The 12,747-nt window shown below is 48.2% G+C and overlaps 1 protein-coding gene across 7 annotated transcripts in view; it reads left to right on the forward strand.

Annotated features, from left to right (window-relative positions):
* Positions 1-12,747, forward strand: part of LOC103245991 (E3 ubiquitin-protein ligase HERC2) — a 219,985-nt gene that overhangs the window by 116,683 nt on the left and 90,555 nt on the right. For all 7 annotated transcript variants that reach the window (XM_008017306.3, XM_073011972.1, XM_008017312.3 and 4 more), the window contains 6 exons: positions 138-276; positions 1,555-1,698; positions 6,286-6,428; positions 10,395-10,662; positions 10,763-10,899; positions 11,764-11,862. In XM_008017306.3, coding sequence (XP_008015497.3) covers positions 138-276; positions 1,555-1,698; positions 6,286-6,428; positions 10,395-10,662; positions 10,763-10,899; positions 11,764-11,862 — 930 coding nt within the window. The remainder of the gene's footprint in view (positions 1-137; positions 277-1,554; positions 1,699-6,285; positions 6,429-10,394; positions 10,663-10,762; positions 10,900-11,763; positions 11,863-12,747) is intronic.

Here is a 12,747-nt window from a genome sequence, read left to right on the forward strand (position 1 = left end):
TGATTATTCTCAGCTCTAAAAAGGCTTATGGGTATGTGTGGCATTTCAGGATTAAGCCCATGGTTTTGATGACTTTCAGAATGTTTCATTTGTTAGTCATATTGGCCGCATGCTGACAGCTTCTGTGTCCTCTCCAGCTCCCTGCTGTGTCCTTTAATGTGAACAACCTGCCCTTCACAGAGCCCATGCTGTCTGTCTGGGCTCAGTTGGTGAACCTCGCTGGAAGCAAGTTAGAAAAGCACAAAATAAAGAAATCTACTAAACAGGCCTTTACAGGTCAGTACATGGTGCTGCTTGATGAAATAGCTGCCGTCTTAAATTCATGTTGTTTGTACAGTGTTGTTTCATGAGTGAGTTCACGGGCCTGCTAAAGTCCTGGGGTTCACGTGGGCTCACCATTTGTTGAGTTGCAGTTGGGAGTGTAACCCTGTGTTCGTGGTAATGACTGTTTTCAAGTCAGCCTTCGTCACCATGCTCGGAGCCACACTTAAAGAACCCCATGGCTCACACCCTCTTCTCAGTGTCACCCTTTATCCCAGAAGAAAAGTCTGTGTTCACCTCTTCTCTCCTCCCCTTCATCCCAGGGCCCTGTGGCCCAGTCACCCTTTTGGACCATGGCTCATGGCCTGTTCCCTGCCAGATCCAGGGGCCTCTGTCCTGGAAGCCATCTGGCTTGCTTGTGGCATTCAGAGTGGCTGAGACTGTAGGCTTGCTTGGCTCTGCCTTCCTTTGGGTCTAGAATGCAGCTCTCCCGAGTTTCTTTCTGTGTTCCTAGGGAGTTCTTCTCTCTGCTTGTTCTTTATATCCTGGACGTTCTCGTGGCTTCACCCATAACTGTGGCATATTCTGCCCACCTTTCTTGAGTTTTCTCCCCTCTTGCTCCCACAGACCTACGATTGCTGCTTTAGCATTTATGATGTAAGCACTTTCAACTCTGGATCTCCCATTCACATCTCTGCTTGGAGGTGCAGTGCATGTAAAAAGCAGCATGTCCGAAATTCAGCTGACCTTCTCTAGTAGCTGCCATTTCCCATCGTGGTGAATAAACCTGTCTGCCAGTTAAGTCGAGCCAGTGCCCGAGTGGCACCTGTGGCCCTCTTTCCTTCCCACCCCATGCTCTCTGTGCTGCTTCTGTGGCGTCTGCTATCAGATAAGCCTTGGGCATTGCTGCAATCTTCATCAGTTAAAGAGCTAGTAGAGCCGACAGATTCTCTCAGAGGAGTCTTAGAAGAAGAGTGAAAGCGCTGAAACTTCAGCAACTTGGGGAACATTTGCTCATATTAATAGTAGCTAACATGGTGCTGTGTATAACCATTGAATCCTGCGTCCCATCAAGTTAGGTGCCTGGAGAGCAGGGAAGGAAGACCCAGGAAGCAGAAGGTGCTTACCCAGAAGCGCCGAGTGTAACACTGGGAAAGGCGAGCCCGTTGTCACAGACAGTGTGTAGTGGGCGGATTCCTGAAGGGCAGAATGTTACTCACCGCCACGTGGCGGAGGTTTGCTGAGGGAGTCTGAGCAGGGCACGCCCTTCTCACTGGATCTCTCCTTCCACAGGACAAGTGGACCTGGACCTGCTGCGGTGCCAGCAGTTGAAGCTATACATCCTGAAAGCAGGTCGGGCGCTACTCTCCCACCAGGATAAACTGCGGCAGATCCTGTCTCAGCCAGCTGTTCAGGAAACTGGAACTGTTCATGCAGGTATCTTTTTAAAAAGTTCTTAAAGCTTTATAAGAAAGGCAGTAGAAAGTAGACAAAGGATGTGAACAATCAGTTCATAAAAATGGACATAGATGGCTTATAAATATACAAGAAAGACAAGTGGCCTGCCTAGCAACCACCAACTGTGGATAAAATTGTCATCGTCATCTTATAAGACAAGACAGAGGGCATCTGGTGGGTGGGGAGGGAAAAAGGTATTTTCATGCCTTCCCGTTTAAAGTTTGGTGCATGGGTCAGCAAAATTGATGGCACACGGGTGTGTGTTAGAAATGCAGACTCCCAGGCTGCACCCCAGACCATAGAAATAGAACCTGTATTGTAACAAGAAGAACCTACGCTGGTTCTTCAGATGCACATGAAGCAGCACTCCATGAACACGCTGCTGCTGGGAACTTCAGTTGGTGTAGCCATCTGATAAGCGTCTGAAGAAATGAGATGGACTTTGAAATTCATACATGTAGGTGTGTGTTTATATACTTTGATACAGCAAGTCATTCTGTGGGACTTTATCACACGAAGAGGCATGTAAAGATAATATGTTCACCAGCCGGTCATGGTGGCTCATGACTAATCCCAGCACTTTGGGAGGCCAAGGTGGGCGGATCATGAGGTCAGGAGATCAAGACCAGCTTCGCCAAGATGGTGAAACTGCATCTCTATTAAAAATACAAAAAATTTGCCAGTCATGGTGGCGGACACCTGTAGTCCCAGCTACTCGGGAGGCTGAGGCAGGAGAATGGTGTGAACCCGGGAGGTGGAGCTTGCAGTGAGCCAAGATCGCACCACTGCACTCCAGCCTGGGGACAGAGCGAGACTCTGTCTCAAAAAAAGAAAAAAAACAAAGCAAAAGTTAGCGGGACATAGTGGTGGCCCATGCCGGTAATCCTAGCTACTTGGGAGGCTGAGGCAGGAGAATCGCTTGAACCCGGGAGGCAGAGGTTGCAGTGTGTGCGGAATGCAATTGTGCCACTGCCCTCCAGCCTGGGTGACAGAGTGAGACCTTGTCTCAAAAAAATAAGTAAATAATGTATTCAGCAATGTCGTTATGGCCTCCTTTTCGGTATTGTTTTTATGTTGATAAACTGTAGACACCAAAATACCCATTCTTATATTGTGTATCCATACAGTATAATATCTTGGTGCCATTCAAAATGATGGTACAGAAAAGCACATTGCTATGTGTATCCGTTTATAGATATGCCATAGTTCATCTGTTTAGCAAAATAGTGATACAGTAATCTTTGGTGGAATTTTGGCTGTCTTTATTTTCTTTATATTTCTCTATATTTAGTTTTCTCGAATGAGCTTGTGTCACTTTTTTTTTTTTTTTTTTTTTTTTTTTTTGAGACGGAGTCTCGCTCTGTCGCCCAGGCTGGAGGGCAGTGGCGCGATCTCGGCTCACTGCAAGCTCCGCCTCCCGGGTTCCCGCCATTCTCCTGCCTCAGCCTCCGAGTAGCTGGGACTACAGGCGCCCACCACTGCGCCCGGCTAATTTTTTGTGTTTTTAGTAGAGACGGGGTTTCACCGTGTTAGCCAGGATGGTCTCGATCTCCTGACCTCGTGATCCACCCGCCTCGGCCTCCCAAAGTGCTGGGATTACAGGCTTGAGCCACCGCGCCCAGCCGCTTGTGTCACTTTTAATAGAAAAAAACAAACGTTTTTTGATCACCTACTATTGAAAGACATTATGCTAAGTGTTTTGGGGGGAAGTTCTTTTCTGTGATCATTGCTCTCTGGAGTTTGGATGAGGAGAGGAAGTGAATGCAGATAGCTCTGTCTGTCCGCAAGGCCCGGAGCGGTGAGGTGTGAGCAGTTCCACAGGCCTCTGTCCGCGGGGGCGGTGAGGTGTGAGCGGTTCCACAGGCCTGTCTGTCCGCGGGGCCGGGGGCGTTGAGGTGTGAGCGGTTCCACAGGCCTCTGTCTGTCCGCGGGGCCGGGGCGGTGAGGTGTGAGCGGTTCCACAGGCCTCTGTCTGTCCGTGGGGCCGGGGCGGTGAGGTGTGAGCGGTTCCACAGGCCTCTGTCTGTCCGCGGGGGCGGTGAGGTGTGAGCGGTTCCACAGGCCTCTGTCTGTCCGCAGGGCCGGGGGCGGTGAGGTGTGAGCGGTTCCACAGGCCTCTGTCCGCAGGGCCGGGGGCGGTGAGGTGTGAGTGGTTCCACAGGCCTCTGGAGCCAGTGGCAGATGAGCACTGCACAGGCAGCCTTTGAAGGCTGTTGGCGGACACATGCCGGCAGACAAGCCTCTGCTGGTGGTGGAGCCAGGAGGAGCAGGAGTAAAAGTGGCGAGTCTTTGGAAGCCTGTTGAGCAGCTCTGCTTTGCGTGGAGCCCAGGGTTTGTTGATGAGTGGTGGGGCTGAAGCTAGACGGGTGGTTGACATCCTGTTACAGAGTACCTTGGAGACCGGGGTGAAACTTGAGGCCCACTTGGAATGCTGTGGTAGGGGCCACATGGTAAGCATTGACCTTCAGGTGATACAGCTGCTAGTAAGGTATAGGAGTATCTGAAACGGGAGATGACAGAGATGGAGATTTGCTCCTGTGTCAGGTGATGAGGGGGAAGGCATGAAAACGGAAAGAAGGTTCTGGTGGAAGGAGGGTGCCATCCACTGTGATGGTGTAGTCTTGGAGATTACAACTTTGTGGGGAACCAGCAAAAAGTGGAAGATGCCTGCTCTTTCAAGCTTGAGTTGAGGGGAGAATAGTGAGTAGTGCGTTTGAAAAAAATAAGCAAGTCCAGTAGAATGTCGAGTTTGTGGGTTTGTTTCTTCATCGGATGCTATGAAAATAATTTTAAACCTGCTGAGGGTGAAAGAAAGCGATTGAAAGCATAGAATCAATCAATAGCAGAAGTTGTAGGGAACGTGAAGATTTCCCAGTTGTAGAGACTGAGAGATTGGAGCCCAGGAATTGGATTGGCTGTTCTATTCTGCGCTCAGCCCAGGGAGCAGTTACTGCAGACCTGAATCAGGATTATCAAGGCTGATTTGGGCCGAGCAGGGACTCCGGACAGAGCTAGATTGACGAAACTGCTGTGCACTTGTTTCTGTACATTTTTATGGGAACACAGGCACACCACTTGTTCACACATCATCTCTGGCTGCTTTTGCTCTACAGTGGCAGAGCTGAGTAGTTGGGACAGAAACTGTACAGCCCATCGGCCTAAACTATTTTTTCTCTGGCCCTTTAAGAGAAAGATTTCCAGCCCCTGGTCTAGTTAGCCGAAATTGTCACTGAAGAAAACCGGTACGTGCAAATGCTGTGAGTGCCTCAATGAGTACCTAGATTGTGTGCAGTGGGCTTCAGGGCAGTGAATCTCCCTAGGGCTGTGTCAAACAGAGTCCTAAAGGCTGCACCTAAAGCTACTCATAACAGACAAAGAGCCATTTCCCTGAGCACATAACACATTTGGAATTGGGGTCACTTAATGATCTCAACAAGGCTTAGCTAAAAAAGCTACAGCTGGAAATATGCACGTGGGATGTGTCTGTGTCGGGGTTTGAAGCTGTGAGTGAACATGAAAGAGTGTGTAGGCCAGGCATGGTGGCTCACTCCTGTAATCCCAACACTTTGGGAGGCCAAGGCGGGTGGATCACCTGAGGTCAGGAGTTTGAGACCAGCCTGGCCAACATGGTGAAACCCCATCTGTACTAAAAATAGAAAAATTAGCCTGGCGTGGTGGTGTGTGCCTGTATTCCCAGCTACCGGGAAGGCTGATGCAGGAGAATTGCTTTAGCCAGGAGACAGAGGTTGCAGTGAGCTGAGATTGTGCCACTGCACTCCAGCCTGGGCAACAGAGTGAGATTCCATCTCAAGAAAAAGAGAAAGAATCAGACCAAGTGCAGAAATCTGGAAAGGAGCATTTGTTGGCTCTAAGAGACAGATGCCCTAATGAAGGACAGACAGAGACCAAAAGAAGGCAGTGAAAGTGGTTTAGAGTCTAGTTCTTTTTTTTTTTGAGTTGGAGTTTCCCTCTGTTGCCAGGCTGGAGTGCGGTGGCGTGATCTCGGCTCACTGCAACCTCCAACTCCCTGGTTCAAGCAATTCTCCTGCCTCAGCCTTGCCAGTAGCTGGGATTTCAGGCACGCACCACCACGCCCAGCTAATATTTGTTTTTTTGAGACGGAGTCTCACTTTGTTGGCCAGGCTGGAGTGCAGTGGCGTGATCTCAGCTCACTGCAAGCTCCACCTCCTGGGTTCACGCCATTCTCCTGCCTCAGCCTCCCGAGTAGCTGGGACTACAGGTGCCCGCCACCACGCCTGGCTAATTTTTTGTATTTTTAGTAGAGACGAGGTTTCACCGTGTTAGCCAGGATGGTCTCAATCTCCTGGACCTCGTGATCCGCCTGCCTCGGCCTCCCAAAGTACTGGGATTACAGGTGTGAGCCACCGCGCCCGGCCTAGAGTCTAATTTTTGTTTGATGTCTGAACCTTGACGATTTTGGTTTTCTATCACATAATGAGGCAGAAGTCATACCTGATTTAACATGCTCAATGCATTTTCTTTAACAGTAAAGTGGTGTTCACAGTTGAAAATAGAATCTTACACATGTTTTGTTTTTAAATTCAGATGATGGAGCAGTGGCATCACCTGACCTTGGGGACATGTCTCCTGAAGGGCCACAGCCCCCCATGATCCTCTTGCAGCAGCTGCTGGCCTCGGCCACCCAGCCGTCTCCTGTGAAGGCCATATTTGATAAACAGGAACTTGAGGTACAGCCAGGCAGCCTTGACAGTTTTTAATCCACAGTACTAAATTGTGAACAATTTTTTTCTAGATGTATACTTTCTTAAGGATCTATTCTGAATTTTAAATGATAGTATGCAAATAATTCTAATGATGCATTAGGTTTTAACCATGTTTGTGCATAGTCTGCAGAAAATTATAATACTAAAGACGGAGAGGGTTGAAGTTTAACCTTATTTTGGATTTGTGTAAATCATTAAAAAATATTAACTAGATGCAGCATGGGTTAAATGCTCACATCTTCATGAAGGGATCTTTTTCCAGGAAGTAGAGTTATTCAAAGAGGCTCATCAGGACTCTGGCACCCGCTTGTTTGTTTCATTCACTCAGGAGCCTCTTTGGGTGTGCTCTGGTGCCGCCAGCCTCTCAGCTCTCCCCATGCTGTGGAGCAGGTGAGGGCAGTGGCGAGGCGCACGGTCAGGGCTATAGGCTGTTCCCGCAGAAGAGGCCACATGATTGAGTGTAAGAGGGATGGGAGCTTTCATGGCTGGCAACATAGAAGATTAGAGATGTTCCAAAATCTTTCTTGCTGCATAATACATTAAAAATGTGGATAAAATATCAAAGACAAAAATAAAACTGTCAATATTCAGTTTGGTGGTCAGAAATTACCCTAACAGAAACCCTCAGCGAGCAGGGCCCTTCTCGAAGCAAGGGTCCAGGTGAGGCAGCCTCTGCCTTGGGCAGGTGGGAGCCCTCCCCCAGTCCTAGAATGAGCTGGACAAATGGTGGGGGGCGCAAAGGGAGAAAGCAAGAGACGAGTGTGGGCAGGAAGGGAGGAGGTTGGCCGTGAGCTCTTCCGAACTCCAGCTTCTTCTCAGGTCTGGGAACCTCTAAGGTGAAGGTTCATTTCAGAGGGCCTGGTTGTGTTTCCAGCCTCCCTGGCAGAGATAAAGAGAAGACTTTATCTCAACTTGCTAAGCAAGTTGAGAGCACGTGGGGTGGTGCACAGCCTGCAGTCATGCTGGGAGATGCCGAATGTTAACACCTAGAAGGCCACGTAGAGTTGTCTTTCAGGAATTGCGAAGGACTGTTGTACCAAAAAGAGACCTTCCGCTGTTTTGTCTCCATGGATTCCGATGGAAAGTCGTTGTTCTTATCTCTTCTTTTGTATGAAATGTCTTTTTTCTCTGGTTGCTTTTCGTATTTTCTGTTATCTTTGGTTTTCTGCAGTTTCACTGAGCTGTGCTCATGTATGCCATGGTGGCCCACCCCACCCATCCCGCCATCCTCCTTGAAATTTGCTTAAGCTGCTTGCATCTTTGGCTTGATTTTTGTTCCCTTACCAAATTTGGAAACTTTTGACTATTGTTTTTTCCCCCATCTTGCTCCTTTTGTTCTTTTCTGGAAATACTCTTACATATCTGTTACACTGTTAGTGAGTTCCTTTTAGGATTTTAATAGAAAGTCTTTTTTTCTCATTGTTAGTAGCTTGGTTAGTTTGTCTTGATCTGTTTGAAAGGTCAAGATGCTTTGCTTTGTTGGGCCTAATCTGTTATGTCCATCCAAGAAATACTTTATTTTATATTTCTCACATCTCTTATTTCCATTTGGCTCTCATTTAATAGTTTTATATTTCTTCTGACAGTTCCCATCTTCATCCCTTAAGTCTAACCTTTTTTTTTTTTAGACGGAGTCTCGCTCTGTCACCAGGCTGGAGTGCAGTGGCACGATCTCAGCTCACTGCAACCTCTGACTTCTGGGTTCAAGTGATTCTCCTGCCTCAGCCTCCCGAGTAGCTGGGACTACAGGTGCCCGCCACCACGCCTGGCTAATTTTTGTATATTTAGTAGAGATAGGGTTTCACCATGTTAGCCAGGCTGGTCTTGAACTCCTGACCTCGTGATCCACCCACCTTGGCCTCCCAAAGTGCTGGGATTACAGGTGTGAGCCACCACGCCCGGCCAAATCTATCTTCTACTATACTTTTTTTTTTTTTTTTTTGAGACGGAGTCTCGCTCTGTCGCCCGGGGTGGAGTGCAGTGGCCAGATCTCAGCTCACTGCAAGCTCTGCCTCCTGGGTTCACGCCATTCTCCTGCCTCAGCCTCCCGAGTAGCTGGGACTACAGGTGCCTGCCACCTCGCCCGGCTAGTTTTTTGTTTTTTTTTTTTTTTTAGTAGAGGTGGGGTTTCACCGTGTTAGCCAGGATGGTCTCGATCTCCTGACCTGGTGATCCGCCCGTCTTGGCCTCCCAAAGTGCTGGGATTACAGGCTTGAGCCACCGTGCCCGGCCTACTATACATTTTAAAACATATAATAGTTATGTTGAATTTCTTGTTTGCTAATTCTAATGTCTGCCCACCTGTTGGTCTGCTGCTCTTTGCAGTTTTTTTTTTTTTCCCTTGGTTATAGTCAGTTTTTGGTGGTGGTTCTTCACATATGTGAGAATTTTGATTTCATTCTGGAGTCTTTGGACATTACATTGTATTGACTCTGAGTTCCTCCTCTGGAGAACGGGGAGTTTTCTTCTCATAGGCAGTTCAGTACCTGGCACTCCTTGATCCTGAGGTGGCTTGGTGCTAGGGTTTCTGATAATTTTTTATATGCCCTTAGCCCTGGTTGTGAATCCTTAATTCTCAAGGATTTAGAATCTCTTCTGGGCTTCACTGGAAGCTCTGACATTCTCCTCCCTACCTCTAGTTGGTTGAGCTTGAGCCTCAGGTGCTGTCCTGGCCCTGGGCAGCTGGGGAGCCCCTGCAACCTTCCAGCAGTCCCTTTGTGCAGAGCCAGGCTCTTCAGAGGTGCTTCAGTTTAGATTCAGCTGTAGATAAGTGGGTAGTTCGTCGGAACATTTTGTGGTTTTCCCTCTGCGGTTTCTTTCTCAGGCAGGCTTTCCCTCGCATTCTGGTTGCTCTGGCAGGCAGGACCCCAGCCCCGAAGTGCAGGAAGGTGCACTGTCTGTGGTTAAATGTGCATCTTGCCTGCAGGCTTCTCTGCTTCACGGGTTGTGCTCGTTTTATTGCTGATTGCTTCAGCTATTCTCCAGTGCCCTCAAGCAGTTTTAAAGAATATTTTATCCAGAGTTCATAATTATTATCAGCCAAGGGTTAGTCCAGTGCACCCTAACTCCCCATTATCAGAACCAGAACTCTTGGCTCAATCTGGCTCTGAATTTTAAACTTAGCACGAAAACTGTCACTTCCAAGTTACCCAGACTTCACTGCAGAACCCTAGTCTTTGATACTTCTGAGCACTGGGGGATTCCACAGTGTCCTCGGTTTCTTCCTGACTCCTTCCTCACATGGTCAGTTTAACAAAATAGCAAGTCAGTGCCATGAGAGCAGCTCGGGAGGGGGACCAGAGAGTTGCAGACAGATCAGGGAAGTGCTGTTTGTGCGGTCGGTGGGGAGTTCCCAGCTGCAGAGACGCAGTTTAGATGTTCACTGATTCGTTGCAGTGTGTTTCCCAACTAATACTGTTTTATTTCTCTTACTTTGTGATACCTTGTTTAACCTCACTGTGGTCATTTAACCCTTGAATAGTTGGGGGTTGGTTCAGTGGTCCATGAGAGTCCTGTGTCATTTCTGGCCTGTCTAAAACACAGGCGCCTGTGGTCACCGCCGTGCCCAGTGAGGGCGGGGGTGCCTTTCTCCCTGCTCCCACCTCAAGCCACTGTGACTGCTCGCTTAGGGCTGTGATGACATTTTCCTTAGTGGACGTTGATACTTGGCTAATTTAGTAGGCTCTCTGTCTGCTGAAACAGGAAAGTTATTTTACCACCAAGTTTTTTCTCTGCATTAAACTGCGAAACTTGCCTTTGTCATTTTCTAGCATGTTTTAGGAACTCATTGAAAAACGCACATGTGAATGTGGGCTTTCTAGACTTGCATACTGCAGTTCACAATAGAAGGCCATCACCCCCGTGTTCCTAGACTGTGTAAGCTAGCCGAGGGCACTTCCCAAACCTCCCAGGACCCTCTTGTCTGCCTAGGCTGCCGCACTGGCTGTGTGCCAGTGCTTGGCTGTGGAGTCCACTCACCCTTCGAGCCCAGGATTTGAAGACTGCAGCTCCAGTGAGGCCACCACGCCTGTCGCCGTGCAGCACATCCGCCCAGCCAGAGTGAAGAGGCGCAAGCAGTCTCCCGTTCCCGCCCTGCCCATTGTGGTGCAGCTCATGGAGATGGGATTTCCCAGAAGGAACATCGAGTTTGCGCTGAAGTCTCTCACGGGTGCTTCCGGGAATGCATCCGGCTTGCCTGGTACTTCATTTTCCTGGCCTCTGCTTGGGTGTGTGTGGGTTCCTGCTTCAGGGCTGTTGGTTCACAGTAGCCTGTGGTGGGCTGTGTGTGCTTCTCTTAGGTGTGGAAGCCTTGGTCGGGTGGCTGCTGGACCACTCCGACGTCCAGGTCACGGAGCTCTCGGATGCAGACACAGTGTCCGACGAGTATTCTGATGAGGAGGTGGTGGAGGACATGGATGATGCTGCCTACTCCATGGTCAGTGCCTCCTGTGTGACCGCCTGCACCTGGGCCGCTGTCTGTCTCGTGCTCTGACAATCTTACACCTTGGCTTTCTCTGTCTCTTGAAAGAACTAACTGTACCTACTGTGGACTGTTTCATAAAACCAACTTATGGTATTGCCGGGCACAGGACAAAGCTGTGTTTCACTCTTGAAGACGTGATTGGGTTTCTATATCATAATTACTTTTAGCTTTAGAACAGACCCTTGTTCAAACATCTAATGATCTTCAGTAGCCATTAGAAGATATTTTATTAAAATACCATGTTTTGACACATCAGTTTCTGACCCGAGTAAATTGTTCATAGGATTAATTTGGAAGTGCCTTGGAAATTTTGTGTACTTGTAGCTTTTGAGATCCATTTCTGCCTACTATGCTACTGCTATTAGTCTTTTTTTTTTTTTGAGACGGAGTCTTGCTCTGTCACCCAGGCTGGAGTGCAGTGGCCAGATCTCGGCTCACTGCAAGCTCCGCCTCCCGGGTTCACGCCATTCTCTTGCCTCAGCCTCCCTAGTAGCTGGGACTACAGGCGCCCACCACCTCGCCCGGCTAGTCTTTTGTATTTTTTTTAATAGAGACGGGGTTTCACCGTGTTTGCCAGGATGGTCTCGATCTCCTGACCTCGTGATCTGCCCGTCTCGGCCTCCCAAAGTGCTGGGATTACAGGCTTGAGCCACCGCGCCCGGCCTATTAGTCTTTTTTAAATGAAGATCTTTATAGGGAAAATAAAGGATTTCATCCTCTACTTTTTAATATTTTAGATTTCACAGACTTATTTCTTTTTGAGTAGGTTTATCGAGTTGTCCTTTTTTTTTCTTTGAATGTATTTATCTCTTGTAGTCTACTGGTGCTGTTGTGACGGAGAGCCAGACCTACAAAAAACGAGCTGATTTCTTGAGTAATGATGATTATGCTGTATATGTGAGAGAGAATATTCAGGTGAGTAATCGTCTTAAGCTGGAGCCTCGATCCGTTTTTCATTCAGCAGATATTTGAGTATGTCCTATATGCCAAACATCAATGGACAGAGGTCCCTGCCCTCAGGGAACTTGCTTTCTGGTGCTAGAAGACATACCTCACCAGTGAGCTCATGACAGGCTAGAAGGTGCTGTGTACCCTGGAATGAGAAAGAGCAGACCACAGTAAAGGGGTGGGAGTGGGGGCACATTGCAGGGATGGGGGGCTACAATGAGAAAGTGAGATGGGTGCAAAGCCTGCAGGGTGTGAAGGGTGGCTCAGCAGGACGGGCACCCAGACAGAGGCTGCTGTGGCTGCCTCAGAGTAGTCAGAGGACAGAGGGGCAGATGATGGGCTCGGGGGAAGCCAGAGAGCACAAGTGGCCTGTCCACGGTGGATGTGGCGCAGAGATGGCGGTTTTCTGCTAGCCCCGCTTGTGACACTTCCTACATACCTTTCCTTGTTTTTCTTATGTGATTCTCATTGCCATCAAACTTTAAAAATCAAATTATGTTTTATATAGTCCTTTATCTACTTTAAATCATTTCTTGTCCTAATTCTCTTGTTTTAGTGTATTTTAGAGAAAATCCCCCAAATCATCTAATTTCACCTGTATATATGTCAGTATGTATCCCTAATGAAGAATCTTAACATGATGACATTTCTGTTTACCAACATTACCTAACAAAGTAAATAATACTTCCTTAATATCATCTCATACCTAATGCTTGCTTGTAGTTTTCCAGTTTTCTCAGAAATGGCTTTAATGGTTGGTTTTTGAACTTGGATACAGCCAAGATTGTATGCCTTATCTGCATTTGGTTGGTGGATCTTTGAAGTCTATTTCAACCTAGAGTGGTTCCCCCT

This window comes from Chlorocebus sabaeus, chromosome 26 (genome assembly GCF_047675955.1).
Source record: "Chlorocebus sabaeus isolate Y175 chromosome 26, mChlSab1.0.hap1, whole genome shotgun sequence".
Lineage (NCBI taxonomy): Eukaryota > Metazoa > Chordata > Mammalia > Primates > Cercopithecidae > Chlorocebus > Chlorocebus sabaeus.